Source organism: Pseudophryne corroboree, chromosome 2 (genome assembly GCF_028390025.1).
Source record: "Pseudophryne corroboree isolate aPseCor3 chromosome 2, aPseCor3.hap2, whole genome shotgun sequence".
Classification (NCBI taxonomy): domain Eukaryota; kingdom Metazoa; phylum Chordata; class Amphibia; order Anura; family Myobatrachidae; genus Pseudophryne; species Pseudophryne corroboree.
Genome location: NC_086445.1, coordinates 964470305 through 964496577, shown reverse-complemented (window position 1 = coordinate 964496577; position 26273 = coordinate 964470305). Strand labels below are relative to the sequence as shown.

At 46.1% G+C, this 26273-nt stretch overlaps 1 protein-coding gene across 4 annotated transcripts in view; it reads right to left on the bottom strand.

The window, feature by feature from the left end:
* USP25 (ubiquitin specific peptidase 25) overlaps window positions 1-26273 on the bottom strand; it is a 225733-nt gene that overhangs the window by 34955 nt on the left and 164505 nt on the right. For 2 of the 4 annotated variants that reach the window (XM_063956354.1, XM_063956355.1), the window contains 10 exons: window positions 24350-24498; window positions 23365-23492; window positions 22965-23060; window positions 22491-22652; window positions 21942-22144; window positions 21140-21210; window positions 16741-16969; window positions 13832-14032; window positions 10744-10883; window positions 9319-9432 (listed from right to left, as the gene is read on the bottom strand). In XM_063956354.1, the coding sequence (XP_063812424.1) occupies window positions 9319-9432; window positions 10744-10883; window positions 13832-14032; window positions 16741-16969; window positions 21140-21210; window positions 21942-22144; window positions 22491-22652; window positions 22965-23060; window positions 23365-23492; window positions 24350-24498 (1493 nt within the window). The remainder of the gene's footprint in view (window positions 1-9318; window positions 9433-10743; window positions 10884-13831; window positions 14033-16740; window positions 16970-21139; window positions 21211-21941; window positions 22145-22490; window positions 22653-22964; window positions 23061-23364; window positions 23493-24349; window positions 24499-26273) is intronic. The other 2 variants (XM_063956356.1, XM_063956357.1) reach the window with 1 other exon arrangement.

Here is a 26273-nt window from a genome sequence, read left to right as displayed (position 1 = left end):
GGAGACGAGCCCGCCGAAAAAGGGGCGGGGCCTATCTCCTCAGCACACGGCGCCATTTCCTCTCACAGCTCCGCTGGTCAGGACGGCTCCCAGGTCTCTCCCCTGCACTGCACTACAGAAACAGGGTAAAACAGAGAGGGGGGGCAAATTTAATGGCAATATCTTGATATATATAAAGCAGCTATAAGGGAGCACTTATTATAAGGCTATCCCTGTCATATATAGCGCTTTTTGGTGTGTGCTGGCAGACTCTCCCTCTGTCTCCCCAAAGGGCTAGTGGGTCCTGTCTTCGTTTAGAGCATTCCCTGTGTGTCTGCTGTGTGTCGGTACGTGTGTGTCGACATGTATGAGGACGATATTGGTGTGGAGGCGGAGCAATTGCCAAATATGGGGATGTCACCTCCTAGGGGGTCGACACCAGAATGGATGCCTTTATTTATGGAATTACGGGATAGTGTCAACACGCTAAAGCAGTCGTTTGACGACATGAGGCGGCCGGACAATCAATTAGTGCCTGTCCAGGCGCCTCAAACACCGTCAGGGGCTGTAAAACGCCCTTTGCCTCAGTCGGTCGACACAGACCCAGACACAGGCACTGATTCCAGTGGTGACGAATCAACCGTATTTTCCAGTAGGGCCACACGTTATATGATTTTGGCAATGAAGGAGGCGTTACATTTAGCTGATACTACAGGTACCACTAAACAGGGTATTATGTGGGGTGTGAAAAAACTACCTATAGTTTTTCCTGAATCAGAAGAATTAAATGACGTGTGTGATGAAGCGTGGGTTGCCCCTGATAAAAAGCTGATAATTTCAAAGAAATTATTGGCATTATACCCTTTCCCGCCAGAGGTTAGGGAGCGCTGGGAAACACCTCCTAGGGTGGACAAGGCGCTAACACGCTTATCAAAACAAGTGGCGTTACCTTCTCCTGAGACGGCCGCACTTAAAGATCCATCAGATAGGAGGATGGAAAATATCCAAAAAAGTATATACACACATGCAGGTGTTATACTACGACCAGCTATAGCGACTGCCTGGATGTGCAGTGCTGGGGTAGTTTGGTCAGAGTCCCTGATTGAAAATATTGATACCCTGGACAGGGACAATATTTTACTGTCGTTAGAACAAATAAAGGATGCATTTCTTTATATGCGTGATGCACAGAGGGATATCTGCACACTGGCATCACGGGTAAGTGCTATGTCCATTTCGGCCAGAAGAGCTTTATGGACGCGACAGTGGACAGGCGATGCGGATTCAAAACGGCATATGGAAGTTTTGCCGTATAAAGGGGAGGAGTTATTTGGAGTCGGTCTATCAGATTTGGTGGCCACGGCTACAGCCGGGAAATCCACCTTTCTACCTCAAGTCACTCCCCAACAGAAAAAGGCACCGACTTTTCAACCGCAGCCCTTTCGTTCCTTTAAAAATAAGAGAGCAAAGGGCTATTCATATCTGCCACGAGGCAGAGGTCGAGGGAAGAAACAGCAACAGGCAGCTCCTTCCCAGGAACAGAAGCCCTCCCCGGCTTCTACAAAAGCCTCAGCATGACGCTGGGGCTTCTCAAGCGGACTCGGGGACGGTGGGAGGTCGTCTCAAAAATTACAGCGCGCAGTGGGCTCACTCGCAGGTAGATCCCTGGATCCTGCAGATAATATCTCAGGGGTACAGGTTGGAATTAGAGACAGATCCACCTCGCCGTTTCCTGAAGTCTGCTTTACCAACGTCCCCTTCCGAAAGGGAGACGGTTTTGGAAGCCATTCACAAGCTGTACTCTCAGCAGGTGATAGTCAAGGTACCTCTTCTACAACAAGGGAAGGGGTATTATTCCACTCTATTTGTGGTACCGAAGCCGGATGGCTCGGTAAGGCCTATTCTAAATCTGAAGTCCTTGAACCTGTACATAAAGAAGTTCAAGTTCAAGATGGAGTCACTCAGAGCAGTGATAGCGAACCTGGAAGAAGGGGACTTTATGGTATCCTTGGACATCAAGGATGCGTATCTCCACGTTCCAATTTACCCCTCACACCAGGGGTACCTCAGGTTCGTTGTACAAAACTGTCACTATCAGTTTCAGACGCTGCCGTTTGGTTTGTCCACGGCACCTCGGGTCTTTACAAAGGTAATGGCCGAGATGATGATTCTTCTTCGAAGAAAAGGCGTATTAATTATCCCATACTTGGACGATCTCCTAATAAGGGCAAGGTCCAGAGAACAGCTAGAGATGGGATTAGCAATATCTCAAGAGGTGCTAAAGCAGCACGGATGGATTCTGAATATTCCAAAATCCAAATTAATGCCGACAACTCGTCTGCTGTTCCTAGGGATGATTCTGGACACGGTTCAGAAAAAGGTTTTTCTTCCCGAGGAAAAAGCCAAGGAGTTATCCGACCTGGTCAGGAATCTCCTAAAACCAGGAAAGGTGTCTGTACATCAATGCACGCATCTTCAGATGCACCTGCGGATAACCCTGTCTCCAAGGACAAGGGTATCTCTTCTGTGGTGGTTGCAGAGGGCTCATCTATTGGAGGGCCGCAGATTCGGCATACAGGATTGGATCCTGGTGACCACGGACGCCAGCCTGAGAGGCTGGGGAGCAGTCACACAAGGAAGAAACTTCCAGGGAGTGTGGTCGAGCCTGGAAAAGTCTCTTCACATAAACATTCTGGAACTAAGAGCAATCTACAATGCTCTAAGCCAGGCGGAACCTCTGCTTCAAGGAAGACCGGTGTTGATCCAGTCGGACAACATCACGGCAGTCGCCCATGTAAACAGACAGGGCGGCACAAGAAGCAGGAGTGCAATGGCAGAAGCTGCCAGGATCCTTCGCTGGGCGGAGAATCACGTGATAGCACTGTCAGCAGTGTTCATCCCGGGAGTGGACAACTGGGAAGCAGACTTCCTCAGCAGACACGATCTTCACCCGGGAGAGTGGGGACTTCATCCAGAAGTTTTCCACATGCTAATAAACCGTTGGGAAAGACCAATGGTGGACATGATGGCGTCTCGCCTCAACAAAAAACTGGACAGGTATTGCGCCAGGTCAAGAGATCCGCAGGCAATAGCTGTGGACGCGCTGGTAACACCTTGGGTGTACCAGTCGGTGTATGTGTTTCCTCCTCTGCCTCTCATACCAAAGGTATTGAGAATCATACGGCAAAGCGGAGTAAGAACGATACTAGTGGCTCCGGATTGGCCAAGAAGGTCTTGGTACCCGGAACTTCAAGAGATGGTCACGGACGATCCGTGGCCTCTACCTCTAAGACAGGACCTGCTTCAGCAGGGACCGTGTCTATTCCAAGACTTACCGCGGCTGCGTTTGACGGCATGGCGGTTGAATGCCAGATCCTAAAAGGAAAAGGCATTCCAGAAGAAGTCATTCCTACCTTGATTAAGGCAAGAAAGGAAGTCACCGCGAAGCATTATCACCGCATTTGGCGGAAATATGTTGCGTGGTGCGAGGATCGGAGTGCTCCGACGGAGGAATTTCAACTGGGTCGTTTCCTACATTTCCTGCAATCAGGATTGTCTATGGGTCTCAAATTGGGATCTATTAAGGTTCAAATTTCGGCCCTGTCAATATTCTTCCAAAAAGAATTGGCCTCAGTTCCTGAGGTCCAGACTTTTGTCAAAGGAGTACTGCATATACAGCCTCCTGTGGTGCCTCCGGTGGCACCGTGGGATCTAAATGTAGTTTTAGATTTCCTCAAATCCCATTGGTTTGAACCACTAAAAAATGTGGATTTGAAATATCTCACATGGAAAGTGACTATGTTACTGGCCCTGGCGTCCGCCAGGAGAGTATCTGAACTGGCGGCTTTATCTTATAAAAACCCTTATTTAATTTTCCATTCGGATAGGGCAGAGCTGCGGACGCGTCCGCATTTTCTCCCTAAGGTGGTATCAGCGTTTCACCTGAACCAGCCTATTGTAGTGCCTGCGGCTACAAGCGACTTGGAGGACTCCAAGTTGTTGGACGTTGTCAGAGCTTTAAAAATATACATTTCAAGGACGGCTGGAGTCAGAAAATCTGACTCGCTGTTTATACTGTATGCACCCAACAAGTTGGGTGCGCCTGCTTCTAAGCAGTCGATTGCTCGTTGGATTTGTAACACAATTCAACTTGCACATTCTGTGGCAGGCCTGCCACAGCCTAAATCTGTCAAGGCCCATTCCACAAGGAAGGTGGGCTCATCTTGGGCGGCTGCCCGAGGGGTCTCGGCATTACAACTCTGCCGAGCAGCTACGTGGTCAGGGGAGAACACGTTTGTAAAATTCTACAAATTTGATACCCTGGCAAAGGAGGACCTGGAGTTCTCTCATTCGGTGCTGCAGAGTCATCCGCACTCTCCCGCCCGTTTGGGAGCTTTGGTATAATCCCCATGGTCCTTTCAGGAACCCCAGCATCCACTAGGACGATAGAGAAAATAAGAATTTACTTACCGATAATTCTATTTCTCGGAGTCCGTAGTGGATGCTGGGCGCCCATCCCAAGTGCGGATTATCTGCAATACTTGTACATAGTTATTGTTAACTAATTCGGGTTATTGTTTAGGGAGCCATCTTTCAGAGGCTCTTCTGTTATCATACTGTTAACTGGGTTTAGATCACAAGTTGTACGGTGTGATTGGTGTGGCTGGTATGAGTCTTACCCGGGATTCAAAATCCTCCCTTATTGTGTACGCTCGTCCGGGCACAGTACCTAACTGGAGTCTGGAGGAGGGTCATAGGGGGAGGAGCCAGTGCACACCACCTGATCTGGAAAAGCTTTACTTTTTGTGCCCTGTCTCCTGCGGAGCCGCTATTCCCCATGGTCCTTTCAGGAACCCCAGCATCCACTACGGACTCCGAGAAATAGAATTATCGGTAAGTAAATTCTTATTATTTCTCTCGCGATTCAGGGCCCGATTCAGAGCAAGACGCATTTAAAACATTGGGTGCAAGTGCCATATGTTCTAAAAATGTGCATGCATCCCGAAGGTTCCTGGCAGAGGAAGCAGATTGGAATTGCATGGAGATCTATGCAGTTCTGATAGGCGTTCCTGGGCGGTAGCTTTTGTTGATCATCAGGTACTGTCAAAAGACGCAGTTCCACTGGCACCAGCGGCCATGTACCTTCGGACATTCTAAGCAATTATAGAGTTGCCTTACTTTATGGCGGTGTGACAGATGTCTGCTCAATGGTGCGACTATTTGCACGGCGCTGCTGGTAGATGTCTCACTAGACAGCCCATCAGCTGCGCCATTAGCATAAATTTGCAGTAGCGGCTGCAACGAAGGTTGCAACTGCTACTGCACTAGCGTACACCTCTGATTATTATATGTCCACATTATCAAACATATATTTTCTAGGTGCTTCCTCAAGGACTGTGTTCTACAAACACCCTCAATATTATCTGAATTGCCTTCTGAATGAGAACATTCATTTTCTTCCTCTAATTGTGGTGACCTTATAAGAATTTGCTCCATTCCCAGCAGAACCTACAACCAGACTGAGAACACAGTATTAAATCATCTAGGCAGAAGAGAAGGTCACTTAAGTGTTATGAGCTTAACTGGGGTGGGGAGTCTCTTTTTCCGGTTTGGTCTCCGGCTACCTCTACATTGTGGCTTTCATCAGGAGGGCAATCCTGTAATTCATAAATGTAACTCTGCGGTAACTCCTGCTTCTTCTGTAAGCCTGGTCTGCCGTTCCGCGCGCTGAAAGGTGGGCATTGTGCATGCAAAGGGGCAGAAGAGCAAGTTTACTGCACACATGAGATTAAAAATCCTTGGCACTGTCAAAAACCGCTCTAACAGTGCCCGGTAAGAAATACCATCCTCCGGTTCAGCATCCTAGATGGTGTGGCACCAGGACGCCTGTACACTCCCTGTACGGGAATCTCTGTACACTCATCACAAAATAAGGAAAACACTACCTACAGTACTTGCACTATTTCGAGGCTGGAAAGGACACTGGTGAAAAAGGAAGTAGCGTACTCCTATACATAACGACAACAATCAGCTGGATCTAGTCATCCAGCGTGTAACATAACTCATTGGAATGGCTGCCATGGAGGAGTTAGAAGGAAAGGTAAGTATACCAGAAATATACCCAGTTTACAAAATAAACAAATTGATTATAATCTCCATTTACAGGTAACATTAAATATGGGAGCAGCATAAAAATCCATCAGTCTAGGTGGATTCATCCCACATGGAAAAGAACTAGGAAGTACTTTTCTAGTAAATAAGGAAGAGTAACGTAAACACAAAAGAATAAGATGGACCTGCGGGCTTAGGGAAAGCAATGGGAACAGAACTACTAAAGCTGGCCCCACAGTATGATAAAGTCTTGTTTAACATGTGTAAGGACACAGTGTGATTTTACATCAGCATGACATGCCTAATCACTGCAGATAGATGGCCTACCAACGTATTTGTCTGGGAAGATCAGTGACACAACACATAGGTATGAATAGAACATGGTAAACAGTTTACACAATAGTAATAGTTACAATATTATCCGGCGTTCCTGAGAAGATAACTATTTGTGCAAGAACGCAGATCTTGGCTTAAAGTCTATTCCCACTAAATTAGTTACTAAAAACTCCCCGGTACTCTGTATTTCTGGTTCTTTCTGACCAAACTCAGCCATATACTATAGGTCATGTTGCTTTTCTTATCATTAAAACATGTCCTCCACCCCACTTACTTATATATAGATTATTAGGCCTACAGCTCAAAAAAAGCAATTAAGGGATATATTCAGTAAGGGTCGGATCCATTCCGACATGCATTTGACGGAATGGATCCGACAACTGATATTCAATCCCATCTCAATTGGACTTTTAAAAAGTCGAATTGAGAATAGGGACACAGAGGAGGAGGAGGGGGGGGGGGGGGGGCCGCGGGGAGACAAGCGGGGACAGCCCAACAGCAGCGCTGCAGGAGGATGTCACACAGCCGCCCGGCCTCAGGGCAGTGTCCGCCCGGCCTCAGGGCAGTGTCCACCCGGCTCCTGCAAGTGTGACCTCACTTGCTGGAGCCGGGTGGACGCTGCCGCGAGCGGCACGGCTGTGAGACATTCTGCTGCTGCGCTGTGCTGTAGCCCTGACCTCCCCTGTATGCCCACGGCCATTAACCGTCTCCCTGCGGCTCCCCCCCCCCTCTCCTACTCTGGGTCCCACATCTCAGTCCGACATTTTTTTATGTCGGACTGAGATGGTCGGAAACGGGGCCAAATCCTGTCGAATTTGGCCCTGTTTCACTCAAAAGTACGTGAATCGGCAGCTATACCGCCAATTCAAATACTATTCGACAAGTCAAATTCCCAGACTTGTGAAAAAAAACAGCTGGGATTGAATAGGTCGAATCACTATTCGACCTTAAAAAGTCGAAGACTGCCATCTTTTCGACAGATGGCAGTTTTCGACTCTAATTGAATATACTCCTATGTAATGCAAAGGGCTCAGGATCCCGTCTGATGAAATACCTACGCTGGAATCCCAATACTGCTTGGTTAGGTTTAGGCTGTGAGGGGGGGAAGGGTTAGGTTGCGGAAAGGGGAGGATTAGGTTTAGACTGTGGGGAGGGGGTTAGGTCTAGGCACTCACGTGCAGGGTTAGGATGCGGGGAAGGGTTAGGTTTGACCACCACCAGGTAGGGTTAGGCTGTATGGGGTGGGGAGGGTTAGGTTTAGGCTACGGTAAGGGGTGTTAGGATTAGCATACTTACCTGACTCTGGATTCTAACCACCGGGATGCCGCAGTCGGTCTTCTGACCGCCAACATCTCGACGGACGGCATTTCAGCCCCAACCCAATGCAAAGGCTTCCAAATTCTGATATTACAGTCCAAATTTAAGGCTATCCATGCTTGAGCACAGGTGACTTAATTAGTATCTCAGTCAATTTGATTTAAATTCAGTCAATTTGATTTAAATCCATGCTTCAGGGCTCAAGCATGAATAATTAAAACCTGGACTGTAATGGTGGCGTTCTCTGAGGAGACCTAGAAAGCATGCACTGTTAGGGTGTCCTAAGGACTATATTTGAGAATGTCTAGAACACCTGAAGTGTCCAACCTAATCTTCAAACATTCTTCTCTAAACCAGCTCATTAGCCTTTTTTTCCTCAAAAACACATGCATGTACCATGCCTTCCCATCATTTTAATCCAGTGGTGAAGAACAATTTTCATATTTTCCATATCAAGGAATCAGTGGTCCCATAAATCAGATTCTGGGAGTCACTTGTGGTCTCGACCCACACTCGTCTGTGCTAATCAACCTCAACTAACATTTTAGCATTTAAAAAAATAAACCCATAAAAGTGACAGTGACAAGATATAAGAAACTTGTTAATTATATTTTCTCCTTTGTTTCTTCAGACTGCTGTTACTGACAAACAATTCTAAAGATGTTTTTCTAAGGGTTACCATGGCAACCACAGTCACATGCAGTAGAGAGGCTTTGGAACTCCCCTCTGAGCTCTAATAATACTGTGATATTCCCCCTTCTGTCCCATCTGCATTCACTTAACATGCCGAGATAAGCTGCATCTGTTGGGCAGGCCAATACCCAGTCAACATGCTCTTTGTCTGATTAAGGGACAACCCCTACTTCCTCCCTCAAGCTTTGATTAATCTTCCCCCATGGTGCCAAATAAAATGTTATCTCCATCATTTAAATGCCTACATAACATGTTCAGAAGGTGCAATTTTCGTAACAAGAGTTCAAGGTTTAGGCTGGGGGAAGGGAGGGTTAGGTGGGGCATTGGTGAAAGGTAAATATACTTACCTTGCCCCTGTCGGGATTCTCAGCGTCGGGATGCCGCGGTCAGGATTTTGACCACCGGCATATCGAACTCAACCCTATTAAAGCACTTCCACCATTCAACAGGACCACCTAGGGTATATCTACTTATGCAGTTTGTCCTTGTATCAGATGTCAAAAAAATGAAGACCACATACTCCAAACAGATATAAAGGAGAACGAAAAACAAACTGATTGATATTGGTTATTGTGTATTCTATAGGCAGTGCTATAAGTCCATCAGAATTTAATATGACATAAAAAAAAAAAAAGGAAATTAGTATGAAGAATAATCTTCAAGCGGAATCAGGAGTCTCCTTTCACCATGAAACATGCATAAAATCTTAGTTCTGGCACCCGTATGAGCAATGCCTGGATGAATCGCATACAGAAAAAGTGCTGTATTAGTTGGATTGGCATGCCACAGTGGAACAAGTGTGTCAGGCAGCAAAACAGAAGCGCCAGGGGATAGGGGAGAGATGGCACAAAGGGGCGCTGAGCAGCAAAATAAAAATTGTACCTCATCGTCATAACCCCCCTCCTCTGACTCAATAATAAAAGTCCCTACGTGAGGGATCGCCACCTCCACAACACGCTGGCTGGGAGCTGATGGGACTAGGGTGTTATCAGTGGGCTGCAGAGAGAGAGATTGTGGGAATACACAGTTAGCTACAGTAACATAATCAGAGCCGCACCCCATCCCATGGTACAATAGATTTCTAGCAAATCAATGACTCTGAATGAAACGCAAGATTCACACAGATTTTCAGATATTACATTTCTATTTGGATTTATTAACAGCTGAACTTCATTCTGTTTGTGTTTTTTTTTTTATTTTTTACTAACTTTATATAATTGAATTTCTTTTACTGTCAAATGAAGTGTAGTAAAGCATTATATAGATATATCTTTATTCAGTAAGTATTTAGAGGATATAATAGTGGTATTTCCTGAATATGCAGCTTCTTCACTGAGAACAAACCATTCTTCATTTCACCCATTAACATATGCCAAAGGTGACAACTTACCTGAGGAGGTAAAATCCACAAATTAAAAAGCACATTTTTACACAGACATATTTAATGGGGGTGTAGTATGGAAGGTAGATAGTAATAGTAACTAGGTCGACAACTATTGGTCGACAGTAACTAGGCCGACAGGGTCTAGGTCGACAGGTCAAAAGGTCGACATGAGTTTTTAATGTTTTTTTTGGTGTCGTTTTCTTGGTAGAGTGACCGGGAACCCCAATGCCCTCGCATGGCTAAGCTTCGGGCAGATTACCGTTCCAATCATAGTCCGCGTGGATCATTAAGTATGAAAAGGTTCAAAAAAATAAAAAAAATTGTGAAAAACTGATGTCGACCTTTTCACCTGTAGATCTAGAGACCCAGTCGACATAGAAACCCTGTCGACCTAGAGACCGGGTTCCATTTAATGGCTATAACCCATATTAATGATTCTCTAAAAATTGATGCAAACTATATTTAGACAGAAACTGCGAGACTATACGCTTTTAACGGCAGGATATTTTGATATACTGTAACCTACTGGGGCGGCCTGTGACATTTCGTGTGCAGACTATCGCACTACATGCTCACAGAAGATAGAATGACTGCATCGTTGTTACAGTATATTATATACTGGATACATATGAGCTGGCAGTCATTTACCAAGGAAGGTTCACAGTAGGCCGCACAGTTAGGTAGCTGAGAAAGCAGAGTTTCAGTAGTGTACAAGGAAACAACTGTACAAGTATTTTCCCAAAGTAGACGATGGAACAGGCGGATCTGGTAAATAAGGCTTTACCCTCCTCCTTTCCCTTTGCGCCATCAGCTTAAGTAGAGTCCTGGATAAGGCATACTGCAGTGTCTCTAGTAGACAAAATGCAGCTGACCAACATCCATCCCTGTGACACTACCAATGAAAGTATTAATGATGCTCTCACCATATGCAGGACCGCCTCTGGACCCTTATCTTCAGACTCCGTGACCGCCTGGGTGATTGCACTAGTGGTTTCTTCCTTCACCTCCATGGGGAGATCCGTTTTTGTCGGCTGCTCCATGTATTCAGGATCTTTAAGTGGAGCTGTGCAGATGTAGACAAATATCACAGCTGTGGTAAGTGTCGGATACTCAACAAAAGGAACAAAAGCATTATGGATGGAGGAAGGGGGGCGGGGACTGACAATACACCAGTTCCAGAGCACCTGTTGACTACTGGCAACCATAGGAGGGTCCTTCAATTTGACGCAATGTGTCGTTTGAACTCTTGTTGTGGTAATGCATTGCAACCTCAGCATTGCTCATTTCACCTTGTGCCCCCCCATTAGAGTGCTACGGTTAGTATTGCGACCCATCACTGCTCTGAACTGAAAATTGTGCAGAATTAGTGAAGAAATGCAAAGGACATGCATCGGTGGGTGATGGAGGCCACAGTCAGACCCCCAACATGACCCCTTCTACCCACTTCATGGTGCCTTGATCTCAAACGTTCAACACAATTTACTATCGCACAGAAGTGGGCTGAATTACTTGTTAATTGTTAATCAGGAAATGAAGTGGAAACTGAGAAGTTCCAACTGAAGGGATCTCCGAGGAAATAGGTTGGGTTTAAACTTCACTTAACTGATGGAGAGGCTTTTACATTGAGCAAAGAACCAACTCGATCCAAAGGACTTTACTTCCACCTTTATTATAACAGTTTGTCTCAAAGCCTCCATTACTTTGTACTAATGACCTGGCCCACTGAGATCAACCTCAGGAGTAGCCACCTATTACCATACACAATGCTCCTGCACATTGGTCAATACCCAGCACTTTAAGACATGATCGGTAAACAATGGGAACATGTTAGGAATGTACTGCAAGTGCACACACAGGCTGAGGCACTGTGGTCTATTGCAGTATAGGTGGGTTGTTATAGTACTAAGTGTAGTGGGCAATTCACAGATGACACTGCCATTAATTACACCTAATTAAGAGGGGGATGGTGGTTGGAGGGAGGAGCTGGGGTATGCCTGTCCGCACACAGGGTGTATGAGATATACGGACGCTGAGGCAGGAGTATGACTGCCCACACACAGGGTGTATGAGATACATAGATGCAGAGGCGGGAGGTGGAGTATGACTGTCCGCACACAGGGTGTATGAGATACACGGATGCAGAGGCAGGAGTATGACTGTCCAGACACAGGGTGTATGAGATATACGGATGCAGAGGCGGGAGGTGGAGTATGACTGTCCGCACACAGGGTGTATAAGATATAGGGACGCTGAGGCAGGAGCAGGAATATGACTGTCCGCACACAGGGTGTAGGAGATACACGGATGCAGAGGCGGGAGGTGGAGTATGACTGTCCGCACACAGGGTGTATGAGATACACGGATGCAGAGGCAGGAGTATGACTGTCCACACACAGGGTGTATGAGATACACAGATGCAGAGGCAGGAGTATGACTGTCCACACACAGGGTGTATGAGATACACAGATGCAGAGGCGGGAGGTGGAGTGTGACTGTCCGCACACAGGGTGTATGAGATACACGGATGCAGAGGCAGGAGGTGGAGTGTGACTGTCCGCACACAGGGTGTATGAGATACATAGATGCAGAGGCGGGAGGTGGAGTATGACTGTCCACACACAGGGTGTATGAGATACATAGATGCAGAGGCGGGACGTGGAGTATGACTGCCGCACACAGGGTGTATGAGATATAGGGACGCTGAGGCAGGAGCAGGAATATGACTGTCCTCACACAGGGTGTATGAGATATACGGATGCAGAGACGGGAGTATGACTGTCCACACACAGGGTGTATGAGATACATAGATGCAGAGGCGGGAGGTGGAGTATGACTATGTGCACACAGGGTGTATGAGATATACGGACGCTGAGGCAGGAGTATGACTGCCCACACACAGGGTGTATGAGATACATAGATGCAGAGGCGGGAGGTGGAGTATGACTGTCCGCACACAGGGTGTATGAGATACACGGATGCAGAGGCAGGAGTATGACTGTCCAGACACAGGGTGTATGAGATATACGGATGCAGAGGCGGGAGGTGGAGTATGACTGTCCGCACACAGGGTGTATGAGATACATGGATGCAGAGGCGGGAGGTGGAGTATGACTGTCCGCACACAGGGTGTATAAGATATAGGGACGCTGAGGCAGGAGCAGGAATATGACTGTCCGCACACAGGGTGTATGAGATACACGGATGCAGAGGCGGGAGGTGGAGTATGACTGTCCGCACACAGGGTGTATGAGATACACGGATGCAGAGGCAGGAGTATGACTGTCCGCACACAGGGTGTATGAGATACACGGATGCAGAGACGGGAGTATGACTGTCCGCACACAGGGTGTATGAGATACACGGATGCAGAGGCAGGAGTATGACTGTCCACACACAGGGTGTATGAGATACACAGATGCAGAGGCGGGAGGTGGAGTGTGACTGTCCGCACACAGGGTGTATGAGATACACGGATGCAGAGGCAGGAGGTGGAGTGTGACTGTCCGCACACAGGGTGTATGAGATACATAGATGCAGAGGCGGGAGGTGGAGTATGACTGCCGCACACAGGGTGTATGAGATACACGGATGCAGAGGCAGGAGGTGGAGTGTGACTGTCCGCACACAGGGTGTATGAGATACATAGATGCAGAGGCGGGAGGTGGAGTATGACTGCCGCACACAGGGTGTATGAGATATAGGGACGCTGAGGCAGGAGCAGGAATATGACTGTCCTCACACAGGGTGTATGAGATATACGGATGCAGAGACGGGAGTATGACTGTCCGCACACAGGGTCTATGAGATATATGGATGCAGAGGTGGGAGTTGGAGTATGATTGTCTGCACACAGGGTGTATGAGATATACAGGTGCAGAGGAGGGAGACGGAGGATGCCTGTCCGCACTTAAGGAGAAGACAAATTTTTGCCCCAAACACAAAGATGATTAAAAAAATAAATAAAAAAAGGCGGATATGGATCGAAATGAAATAATAGAATATATAATATACCAGGAGCTGATGTTGGAGCTGGCTTCAACGTTTTCTGAGAAATCAGCATCTTCTCTTGTTCCGCTTTCCTGAGCTGTTCCTTGTCCCATTCTTCGATTTCTTTCTCAAACCGCCTATTGTCTTCCTTGACAAATTCCTTTAGATCAGGGGGTAAGGTGTCCATCCCACTAAGTACTTGCCCGGTCTCCTTGTCATATTCCTCTGGAATTATGCAGATATTTTACACCACTAACCCCAAAACCAAAAACGGACATACAAATCTGTGGGGTCATTAAAATGAAAAAGAAAATCCCAGCAACAAAGTAAACTCCAAATAACCCCAAAACAAGTGCACATACGTGTAAAATCGTCCTAATATGACAGAACCTGGGACATATGACAATTGCATATACATTAGCAAGCTGAGTGTGAGGTATTCCTTTTTTTTTTTTTTTTTTTTATAAAAAAAAGTGGCTCGTTGTGTAATGGAACTTCTACAGTTTAAAATCTTTTATATTGAACCAATTCAAATTTAATGGAGCTTTCACTACTTAATGCCTTGCCACCGTGTATCTAAGAATGAGTCATTCTTACTGGAAAATGGTCGAACCTGATCAAATTCAGATGGTCATTAATATTCTGATCATTAAGGTGTTAAGAGTGAAAATCTATAAGCCCCTAATGAAACTAAAGAAAGACTTATTAAAATGTGATTGCCCTATTATTAACGTTTCAATGGATTCCAGCCGAGGGAGAACATCCATCTCACGGCATGTGGTTTGTGCTGAGACATCAGAAAGCCCTCCCGATAATTCTGCCTCGCCCTAAGGGTCTAATAAGTCTCTATATAGGCTGCGCAGTGGGGAGACAACATGAAAAATGGCCGCTAAACTTCCTGCAGTCAGGGCTGGGTGATTATGCCAGAGTCAGGATAACTGCATACTACACAGAACAACAACAATGGAGATATTCCATCCTGTGGCGTTACGTATATTCTATAAAGGGCATTTACTCCAAGGACACCACGTACTCATACCAGCCATAGGGGTTGATGTTTTAAGCAGTGAAAAGAGTGGAGAAGGGGACTAGTGGAGAAGTTGTCCGAAGGCATTTCTTTTCACCGCTTGATACATCAACCCCATACTTTCACATTGCGTAGAGGTTGTGGACAGAGCAGATAATGGGGGAGAAACAGTACATCAAGTCTTGGAGAGAGATACAGTACCAACCAATCAGCTCCTAACTGCCATGTTACAGGCTGTATTTGAAAAATTACAGTTAGGAGCTGATTGGTTGGTAGTTTATCATTCTTCACCCTTTCTCTCTTTCAAAGCGTTGATACATCTCCCACTCTGTATGTCAGGCAAGCTTTTCTTCATAAGTAGTTATATCTGTCCATGCACACCAACAGATGAACTACCAACGACTGTCAGGTGGTTCATCTGAGGTGCTCTTAACACAGCTGTGAATGTCACACAATCCGCTTTATTGGCCAGGTATACTTGCGTATACTAGGAATTTGTCTTCAGTTTGCTATACAACAGCCAAGTAGGTAACAGATAAGCAGATTGGGAGGGAGGGGGGCAAGTAAAGGTCAGGCAGACTACGGTAGGTATACGGTAGGGACATAAGTGAGTTACATGTACGTCTAGTCAGTCAATGTTCAGGAGTTCAACAGGCGGACCGCTTGGGGAAAGAAACTTTTGAGGCTTCTGGTGGACCCGGCGGGGATGGCCCTGTAACTCCTGCCTGAAGGAAGCAAGTTAAACATGTTGTGACCGGGGTGTGGCTGGTTCTTTACTATTTTCGTTGCCCACTTTTTAGCTCTGGACAGTGACAGGTCCTGGACTGAGGGAAGGTAGGCCCCGATGACCTTCTCTGCGGTTCTGACCACCTTTTGGAGCCTGCATCTGTCCCTCGTGCTGGCGGAGCCGTACCATACCAGTATCGAGGAGCCCAGTACCGACTCCACAATCGCAGAGTAGAAGAGGAGCAGAAGCTTCTGTGGGATGTTGAACTTCCTTAGTTGCCTGAGGAAGGACAACCTCTGCTGCGCTTTCCCGACAGTGGCATCAGCATTGGATACCCAATTAAGGTCCTGGGAGATTGTGGTCCCCAGGAACTTGAAGGAGTCCACTAGCGATACCGCACTGTCAGCAATCGTTAGCGGAGGTGCACTAGCTGACTTCTTCCTGAAGTCGACATGTGCTCCATTTTACGTTTAGGTGATCTCTTCATGTAGCAGTGACTAGCCCTTTATCAGTGGTAACAGGGCATTTCCCTGCTTCGTCCCATTTACAGAAGGGGTTACTGTGGAAAAATCTCAGAAGCCCCTGATTAGTGTAGAGATCGCTTCCCCATACAGTAGTATGGAGAACGAGATTCACAGAAGCACAGAAAGCTCAGCTTTCAGTTTCGCTTCTCTGCATTAATTTGCCATCTCAGGATGGCGTAAGTAGGCTTGTTGCTGTGTTCCTGCCTTTTCCTTGATCTCTCTGCCCTCCTCATGTGCACCGGTCAACCAGAAGAGATCAGGGAGAGAGTGGCAGAGAAAAAAAAATAAAAAGTCTGGCCATGCTCCGTGTGACCGCAACATTGAGCACTCCCCTGACAGAGGTTCCGGCACTTCTGAACTGCCCCTACCCACCCACAGCCGGCTACTCTGCACCCCCCCCCCCCCCTTCCGCATAAATATTAGAGACGTGATCACTCACTGGCCGCTGCTTGCTCGGCCCCCCCCCACCCTGACTTATGCTCACAGTAGACTCTGCAATTCTACGTGCTGAGAGGTCCAAGAAGAATGGGACCAAGATGGTCCAATGAAGACTGATGGTTGAGAATACAAAATGGCCACCTCCACTGTCTGGCTGTCTGGAGCGAAGCTTTTTCAAACAAATTCTAGTTGCAATATCCTTGCCGGTCAGTATTACCTTGTATTAAATGCTGCTCGCCGCCGTTTATATACATCAGGCAGTAGGCACTGGCATTTCTGTACCCCCCAAAGGAATCGCGCTCCAGCTCCTCCCAGGAAGATTTTGTCACAGATATATCATTATATTTCATCCACCTCTTCTCATTGTGATCAAATATATATGCCCAGTAATGACCCGCATTTGCCTGGCCTTCGTGCACTAATACAGCATGTAACTTGTACGGAACCTGAAAAGAAAGCAAAGTGTTTAATTTTTAGTGATCTTTTTGCTTTAAAAAAAACAAAAAACAATAATTATGTACAAAGAGAGGCACCGTATTCCTGAGAACACAGCTGTCGACGCCAATACCACCACTCTGCGTCTAAGCAATGCCAATAACCCCCCACTGATGAAGAGGAACTCTCATGATTATGGACTTTGGGGGACATTTACTAAGCAGTGATAAGAGCGGATAAGTGAGCCAGTGGAGAAGTTGCCCATGGCAACCAATCAGCACTGAAGTAACATTTATAATTTGCATACTATAAAATTACACAGAGCTGCTGATTGGTTGATGGGGCATATTCTCCACTGGCTCACTTCTCTGCTCTTATCACTGCTTAGTAAATGTCCCCCATAGCCCACTAAAATGACCGCCTCCACTACCCAATTTCAGACCTCCCTTCTAACAGACCCAGGTGTCATGTTTGGGGATATGTCAACAGAATTCATGTCCCAATGGCCCCCACCCCTCGGCTCACAATGCCACGATTATCATAAATACACAGCTGGACCACGATGATGCCATTTGCAGTAAATCCCACCACTGATGCTACAGTATGCAAACTTCTCGGGAAGTCAGGGGCCCACTCTGCCCTGGAGAACGCTCTGAAAATTGGGAGTCTCCCAGACATTCCTCGAGAGTCAACAACTACGGCCTTAGGATGACCGCAAGATGTGGTTCTCACAGCTTCTACTAGTGTAAAAATAATAACTGATCCCAATGCGTAACCTTCTCTTCCATCCGTTCTCTTGATGATTAATTCAAGTTAAACATTTTGGTTTGTTCATTATAACAATGAGAACAATGAGACGAATGAGAAGAAGTGACAATACACATAGGGATTAATAATCCGCATCTTTACAAATTGTGATCACTCTGTGGTTCTATGAGCAGGGCCTAAGACACAAGAGACACAGGGCGGGATTTACTATTACTCATCGCCGCCCACCGCAGCGATACTAATCGCATATGTACTAACATATGCGATTACTATCGCAATGCGGTATAGGAGGCCCCCGCGATGATGTCTGCGGGGGTCAGCCGGGGTCTCCGTCACCTCCCAGACCCGGGAGGTGATGTGTGCAGGGAGTCCCCGTGATCCTCCTCCTCCCCCCTGAAGCCGGAAGGAGACAAGGCTGTGCTGCGAGGGAGGAGGGGGGCCGCACCAGCAGCAGCTCACAGTCAACAGAGGTATACCGGGGGGGAGGGGTGTCGTCGTGAGCAGCGTGGGGTGGCAGCGGGATGCGGCGATAAGAATGCCATAGGCTTCTATAGGTTATCGCCATAAAAAGATGGCGATACCCTATGGGGCGAAAAAACACGGCGGTCGAGGATTAGTACATATGAGAATGCGGTAAAATGGAGGTTTTACCGCATTTTCCCTTTAGTACATCCAACCACAGGGTTTAATTTACTAAGCCCTGGATGGGGAAAAAGTGGATGGAGATAAAGTACCAGCCAATCCGCTCCTAATTGTCATTTTTCAAACCGAATCTGTGACACGGCAGTTAGGAGCTGATTGGCTGGTACTTTATCTCGGTCCACTTTATCTCCATCCAAGGCTTAGTAAATAGACCCCTCAGAGAGGTAGAATAATAACCTCTAAATTGTATCTGCCAACCCAAACAAATATAATACAGTGCTAACATAGTCATTTGTGTTCATGGCTAAGGAATGACTCATTTTGTTTACACACAATACAAGCATTGTAGACTTGGAATGTGTATATCATTTGTCCTACATAATGCAATAACCGGGCAGTGTAGTAGTGGGACAGCTGCAGAGAGAACAGCGGCTGTGGCTTAAGGCCCGTACACACTGGTCGATGTATCGGCCGTTCTCTTGAACGGCCGATACATCGCGGGACCGTCGGCCAGTGTGTACGGGCGATACGTCTGTGAACTCCGTCGTTCACAGACTTATCGCGTCGGCCGCGCAGCACAGCCGACAGCCAATATATCCAACGATATATTGGCCCGTCGCTGTGTGTGTACGGGGCGGTCGTCCGGCCGCCCGTACACATGCTGCGGCGGCCGGCGGTGATTGACAGGTGAACTGGGCGGGCGCTCGCGCCCGCCCGCCCAGTTCATGACGTCAGTCCCCCGACGGATCGGGCTGTGTGTATGCACAGCACACTGCCCGATCCGTACATAGATATATCTGCAGATCAATTGATCTGCAGATATATCTAATAGTGTGTACCCACCTTTACACTGATGTACCAAACAGGTGGACAACACACTTTAATCTACTGATACGTATACTGTAAACGGTACGTAGTAATTGCGGGTGTGGATAAACAGATAGGTAGTCAGAAAGTCTACAGTGAATAGGTCCACACCACATGGTCGATAGTCAATAGGTCAACAGATACAAAAGGTGGTTGGCAATTCAATGGAGTCCCGTTTTCATGCCAAACACATCCGGGATAAGTTCTGCAATGTGTTTTTGCGTTTGCGAAAACGAGTCCGTTATTGGGGTTTTCTTTCCTACCACTGGTCAGGTGGAAAAAAAAAATATCCCCGATACTACCGGCTAATAGAATAAGGGATCAATTAGCAGTGGGAAAGCGAATTTCCCCTCTCTGTCTGTATGTTCTCTTTGTATCGGCCTGGGTTTTCTCCAGTACTCCAAAAACATACTGGCAAGGTACAGTAATCGGCTCTTGACAAAAGAACATAAATAAATAACCCAAGTGTATGAGAGTGTAGGCAAAGCTTCAGTGGCTCAGGGACTGATGTGAGCTCCTGAAATATTCTCTGCAAATAGCTGCGCTATATAGATCATTTTTGTTGTTATTATAATTTTATTATTATGTGTAATTTAATTTTTCGAGCCAAACGTAACATGCTCTTGTCTCTTACGGATTTCTTTTGACATGTGTTTACATCTTCTTTGAAACAGTCTTTTCTATGGGCCTAATTCAGACATAATCGCAGCAGCAGCAGCATTTTTCTCTAATGGCCAAAACCATGGGGGTCATTCCGAGTTGATCGCTCGCTAGCTAGTTTTAGCAACCGTGCAAACGCTATGCCGCCGCCCATTGGGGAGTGTATTTTAGCTTAGCAGAAGTGCGAACGCATGTGCAGCCGAGCTCTGTAAAAACAGTTTGTGCAGCTTCTGAGTAGCTCTGAACCTACTCAGCGCTTGCGATCACTTCAGCCTATTCATGTACGGATTTGACATTATACACCCGCCCAGCGAACGCCCAGCCACGCCTGCGTTTTTTCCAGACACGCCTGCGTTTTTGCAAACACTCCCTGAAAACGGTCAGTTGACACCCAGAAACGCCCCCTTCCTATCAATCTTCTTGCGGCCGTCAGTGCGACTGAAAACTTCGGTAGAACCTGTGCAAAACACCATATACCTTAGTACCTGTACGTCGCACGTAGGCATTGCGGTGCATACGCATGCGCAGAAATACCGATTTTAGCCTGATCGCTGCGCTGCGAACAACGGCAGCTAGCGATCAACTTGGAATGACCTATGTGCACTGCAGGTGGGGCAGATGTAACATGTGCAGAGAGAGTTAGATTTGGGTGCGGTGTGTTCAAACTGAAATCTAAATTGTAGTGTAGAAATACAGCAGCCAGTATTTACCCTGCACAGAAACAAAATAACCCACCCAAATCTAACTCTCTCTGCAAATGTTATATCTGCCCCACCTGCAGTGCACATGGTTTTGCCCATTAGAGAAACATGATACTGCTGCGATCAGGTCTGAATTAGGCCCTATACCTACTACCTTAATAAATAGAGATTTAATAAAAATAAAATTATAATAATGCATTCATAAACTTGTCATCAATGCTATTTTTCCAAACTTCCTTAAGTGTTTTTTTCACTTTCAGAGTAATTAATTAGTACTGTGGTCTGCGTCATAAAGCAACCTTTACTAAATATTTAGCTTTCTCTTTCTAATGTTAGTGTCTGACCAATCAGAGACATTCATTTCCACTCTCCCATCATATGGCAGAGATCTGCTGTACATAGCCAGACAGCGGCTATGTACTGTATACCAAACAGGTGAAACATTTCACTTGTAACTTCTAAATCCCAGCAAAATTCAAGTTACAGTTTCATTACAGACTTGTTTTCTAACATAAGATACTAAATAAACTGTATTTTACTTACTTGTGTCATTAGCTTGTCCGAGTACATAAGCTCAATTGTCCGGTGTATTCTACCTATACTGTCCTGCAGGTCTGAGGATACACAATGTGTTTTATTCTTACAAGGACACTATTGTTTAGAAACAAGTTCAAGACCGCCATAAACATGTACACAACATTCAGCATTTAATAATAATAATAATAATAATAATAATAAAGGTGCATACACACTTGCCAAGAAAATGAACAACGTCACTGATTTTCACCCTTCCTGAGAGACGTTCACTCACTTTCTCAGCATGTGTGTATGCCGCCGCCGCCAATCGATGTGCGGCCCAGCGAGTCGTTAACGACCCTCGCTGTCAGCAGTGGAGGCAGCTCAATTTGCACTGTCGACCATGAGCTGCCTGCACAGCCGCAGCGTGACGTCACTGAGCGATATGGTCGTCATATCGCTCAGTGAAGGGGAAACACTAGGCGACATCGCTCATGGAACACGTCTTATAGTGTGTACCCACCATAATAATAATAATTAGTAGTAGTAGTATTATTATTATAACAATAAAAATATATAATATTATCATCATCATCATCGTTTGCCAGTCTGTAACAGCTTCCACTGACCCCTCCTCCTGGCACAGCTAGACACTGATGCCCGATTCATCCTCCCCTGTACAGCTGACCCCTGATCCCTCCTCCCCACACTGCTGACTAGAAAGACTAGCACACAAACATGCATATGTACAAATGCACAAACTTTACCTGTATTGCTCCCTATGAAACCTTTAATAAACAATGTATAGTGTATGAGCTAATGGTAGTACCTCTTGTATCAGTTTCCACCTCCGTCCTCCAGCGATGCAGACACCCCTCTAATACTGTGAGTTCCTCGTCTGTAATGTGCCGGGGCGCGGGGTGCATAGGTAAGTCAGGAGGGATTCTGGACTGTGTGAATGGTTTGTGAATGACAGATCGCTGGCTGGCTGGTGTCTCAGTGGATGATGAAGGCCCCTGATGTTCCATTGTGCTAAAATGATTTATAATAAACAAAAACGCCATTTCAGACACTATAGCCTAGACAGCAGCACTTGTCCCTATATTCTACCAATCATATGGCGCCAATCAGTATTACGTCACATACAATGCAATATCCATAATAGCAATGTAAGCATTTTTCTAAATCAACACACATCATGCCTTCTGGATCACAATAGCTGGCAGAGATATAATGTGTTAGCTATTCTCTCTAACATGTATTAGTATGACGATCTGGGAAGCCAATCATTTCCACAGACAGACAAACAGAACAAATGTGCATTTCTTTCTCAGGAAAGGACGTGGCACCACGGATTTCCGTGGAACGTGGCACTTACCTTTGCATGGTTTGTGTGACCACAGAACCACTAGGTGGGGCACTTGTATCTATATCCTCCACAGGGGAAGTGCAGACCGGTTTGCTAGATGCAAACTCAAGAGCATATTGTAATACATCCGCCAATGGGAACCGCTTTGGGCCCGAGCCATAGCTTAAATACCTGCCAATGTGGAACAATACAAAAGGCAGAGAAACATAAGTTACTTGTACAGTATAAAATGGTTCTCAAGCCTATCAAGCATTGCAGGTGAGGGAAGGGTAATGGGAAGCATGGTAACTGGCTACACTAAACAGTAGAAGGGACTTAGCTGACAGCGAAAGCCGAGAACCATTTTAACTATTACAGTAGTATTAAGTATTTCTTGGTAACGATAAAAGCGGTATTATCACAGGTCCACCTGTATGGAGATTCCGCAGTTCATCACCTTAGCAGCATTGTGTGTATGGTTTATAAAGTGCGTTATACTATTACCTTTCTAACCGCTGCTGCAAGACCGTAAGGTGTTCTTTTAGTCTTTTGATTTCATCCCGTTTTATCCTGGTGATTTCCCTGTTTTTGTGCATATATCTGTGAGAGAATAAAATAAATTCAGGGGACTATATCACAATGATCTGGAGCAAACTGCATTACGCAGCCACTTTCCTCAGCACAATATTACTAAACAATGGGACAGTAAAGTGAGGGGTGCAAAGGAAAATTCCACCCACTAGGCTGTGGAGTGTTTGCATCTATATCTGTCAAGAGATGAACTTATGCCGTGAAGATTACGCAATTAGTTCCCGCAGTTCCAAGACTGCCGGCATGCATGGGATGCTACTGTACTTACTGCACTGCTTATACAGAAGGTATACTGTGTGCTGTGCTTACTTACCTGTCCATATAAAAACATGACGGGAACTCCAGTTTGTTGTGGATTTTCTCCGGCCTTCCTAAAGCTTGATTAAACTCAAACCTGGACAGCTCGAACGTTAATACGGACGGCAGTTCTGTAAACCAGTGCTACAAAAAGGAGAAGCCATTCATTACCGGAACTTGTCATCACTTTCAATGGTGATTTAGGAGAATAATAGAGGACTGCAATTTGATCTGTAAAACGGGAGCTCAGGGTGCGCTGAATATTTTGCTAAACTGATATAATTTAAGTAATGCATTCCACAAAAGAAATAAAAGGAAAAACAAATCTAAAAAAAAAAAAAAAAAAAAAAAAAAAGATGATCGTGGTTCCACAGCACCCTGCGCCAGTCTGTACCCGCCCCCTTCCCAGCATCAGTCGGTGACAACACCCCCATCCCCCAGAACCGGACTGTGGACCCTCCTACAGAAAACTGCGCCAATCTGCATCCTGAAAAAGTGCAAACCAACCATGGATAACAGTACAGAAGTCCATTCATTTTCCAAAAGTAAACAAAATCTGTGTTAAACCCTAGTGAGAATTAACGCAAGTTAAGTTGCGCGGCCAATTAAACAGGGAATACACTTGTGCGGTGAGGCCTGACTGTATCGTGGTGAACATTAGATCAGCTGTGCCCCCTCTTTTTAAATAAACAAGGGAAGGGTGCAAATCATACATTGCTAGAAAAAGAAAATCATTAATACAATAAAGATGCACAGGCCGCATTGGATTTCCGGGGAGGAGCAGACGCAACGTTCACACGAGCTCATCCCTAAGAATTATGGTGCCGCAACTTCAGAGATTTTACTGCACGCCTCTATAAGGGACGAGGGGCCAGAGAGATGATCAGAATATAAATCAAACACAAATATCGAGGCGTTAAACTTCCACATATCTGATATACAGATGGGTATATAGATATATAGATCAGGGGACAAAGAATAAAACTGCAGAGACGGCTAACCTCCTGGCCAGACTTGCTGGAGTTCTCCGAGTGTAAAGACTCAATCTCTCCCTCGATCATTGCAGCCTCCAGGCACTCGTGCAAGTCTTTAAAGCCATTCACCTGGAGAGGATATTGCCCAAACATCTCCGTGTTTTCAAATTTCTTTCCTTGCCAAGAGAGGATTAAACATTAGAGAAGACGGAACAGACGAGACACTGTACGTTGCAGCAAAAAGGCACCACTGGGATTTTCCAAGAGCAGACTACATAGAATGATCTGCTGGTATCGTTCTCCAACCCCCCCCCCCCCCTCCCCCTCCCCTTCTTATTCTCCTGTATGTGCCAGCTGGAAATCATGGCATGTGTAGTTAAGGACCCATTAGATTTTTAGCAAACTCTCTTTGGAGATGTGCATTGCGGTATCGGGCCAAAAGGCCAAATTCACTTGCAGCTAGCTTAATCTCATGTCATCACTTAAAGCAGGGGTGTACCGGCTATCCAGTGTTGGTCCCCATAACCGGTTTGCTGGCGTAGAGTATCAAACGGAGCAACCTATGATTCAGGCTGCTGGTCATCTCTGGGCCAACTACAAGCACTCCAGAAACTGTTCAGGAAGAGAAAGTGTAATTGCCGGTCACACAATCTATTCTCTTATTACTGGCATTAGATCCATGTTTTGTGCCAGCTGTGGGTCAGTTCCCTATAGATTGCTCCGTGTGTTGCGGATTTGTTTTCTCGTTGAGTACCAGATACACAGAGCAGAATCAGATCTGATGCCTAATGCATAGTAGGCTATAGTTACCCCCTCTGCTCTTTTAAGGCCGGCCACTACAATGGGCCCAAATTTTATAATGGTCAAGTGGGGTCTAGTAGTATATTCGTCCAATTGGAAGGGCACATGTACTAAGCAGTGATAAAAGTGGAGAAGTGGGCCAGTGGAGAAGTTGCCCAAGGCAACCAATCAGCTGCTCTGTATAATTTTATAGTAGGCAAATTATAAATGTTACGTCAATGCTGATTGGTTGCCATGGGCAACTTCTCCACTTGCTCACTTCCCCACTTTTATCACTGCTTAGTACAGGTGCCCCTTAATATGGAAGCGACACTGCATATTTAAAACCACAGGCATCCTCCAACTGACTGGAATAATAGGATTTTGGTACTTACCGTTAAATCCTTTTCTCCTAGTCCGTAGAGGATGCTGGGGACTCCAAAAGGACCATGGGGTATAGACGGAATCCGCAGGAGCTTGGGCACACTTAAAAGACTTAATCTGAGTGTGAACTGGCTTCTCCCTCTATGCCCCTCCTCCAGACCTCAGTTATAGGAACTGTGCCCAGGAGAGACGGACATTTCGAGGAAAAGATTTTTGTTTAAACTAAGGGCTACAAACATACCAGCCCACACCACAAACATACCGTACAACCGGAGTAACTTTAAACCAGATAACAGTATGAATTAACACCAGCAACAAGCTGAAACAAGAAATACACAACCCGTGTATAAATTAATTTAACCAGCATGAAAACACTGCAAGTAATAGTCCGCACTGGGACGGGCGCCCAGCATCCTCTACGGACTAGGAGAAAAGGATTTACCGGTAAGTACCAAAATCCTATTTTCTCTTACGTCCTAGAGGATGCTGGGGACTCCAAAAGGACCATGGGGATTATACCAAAGCTCCAGAACGGGCGGGAGAGTGCGGACGACTCTGCAGCACCGACTGAGCAAACGCAAGGTCCTCATCGGCCAGGGTATCAAACTTATAGAACTTAGCAAAAGTGTTTGAACCCGACCAAGTAGCTGCTCGTCAAAGCTGTAACGCTTAGACGCCTCGGGCAGCCGCCCAAGATGAGCCCACTTTCCTGGTAGAATGGGCTTTTACTGACTTCGGCACCGGTAGTCCGGCCGAAGAATGAGCCTGCTGAATCGTACTACAAATC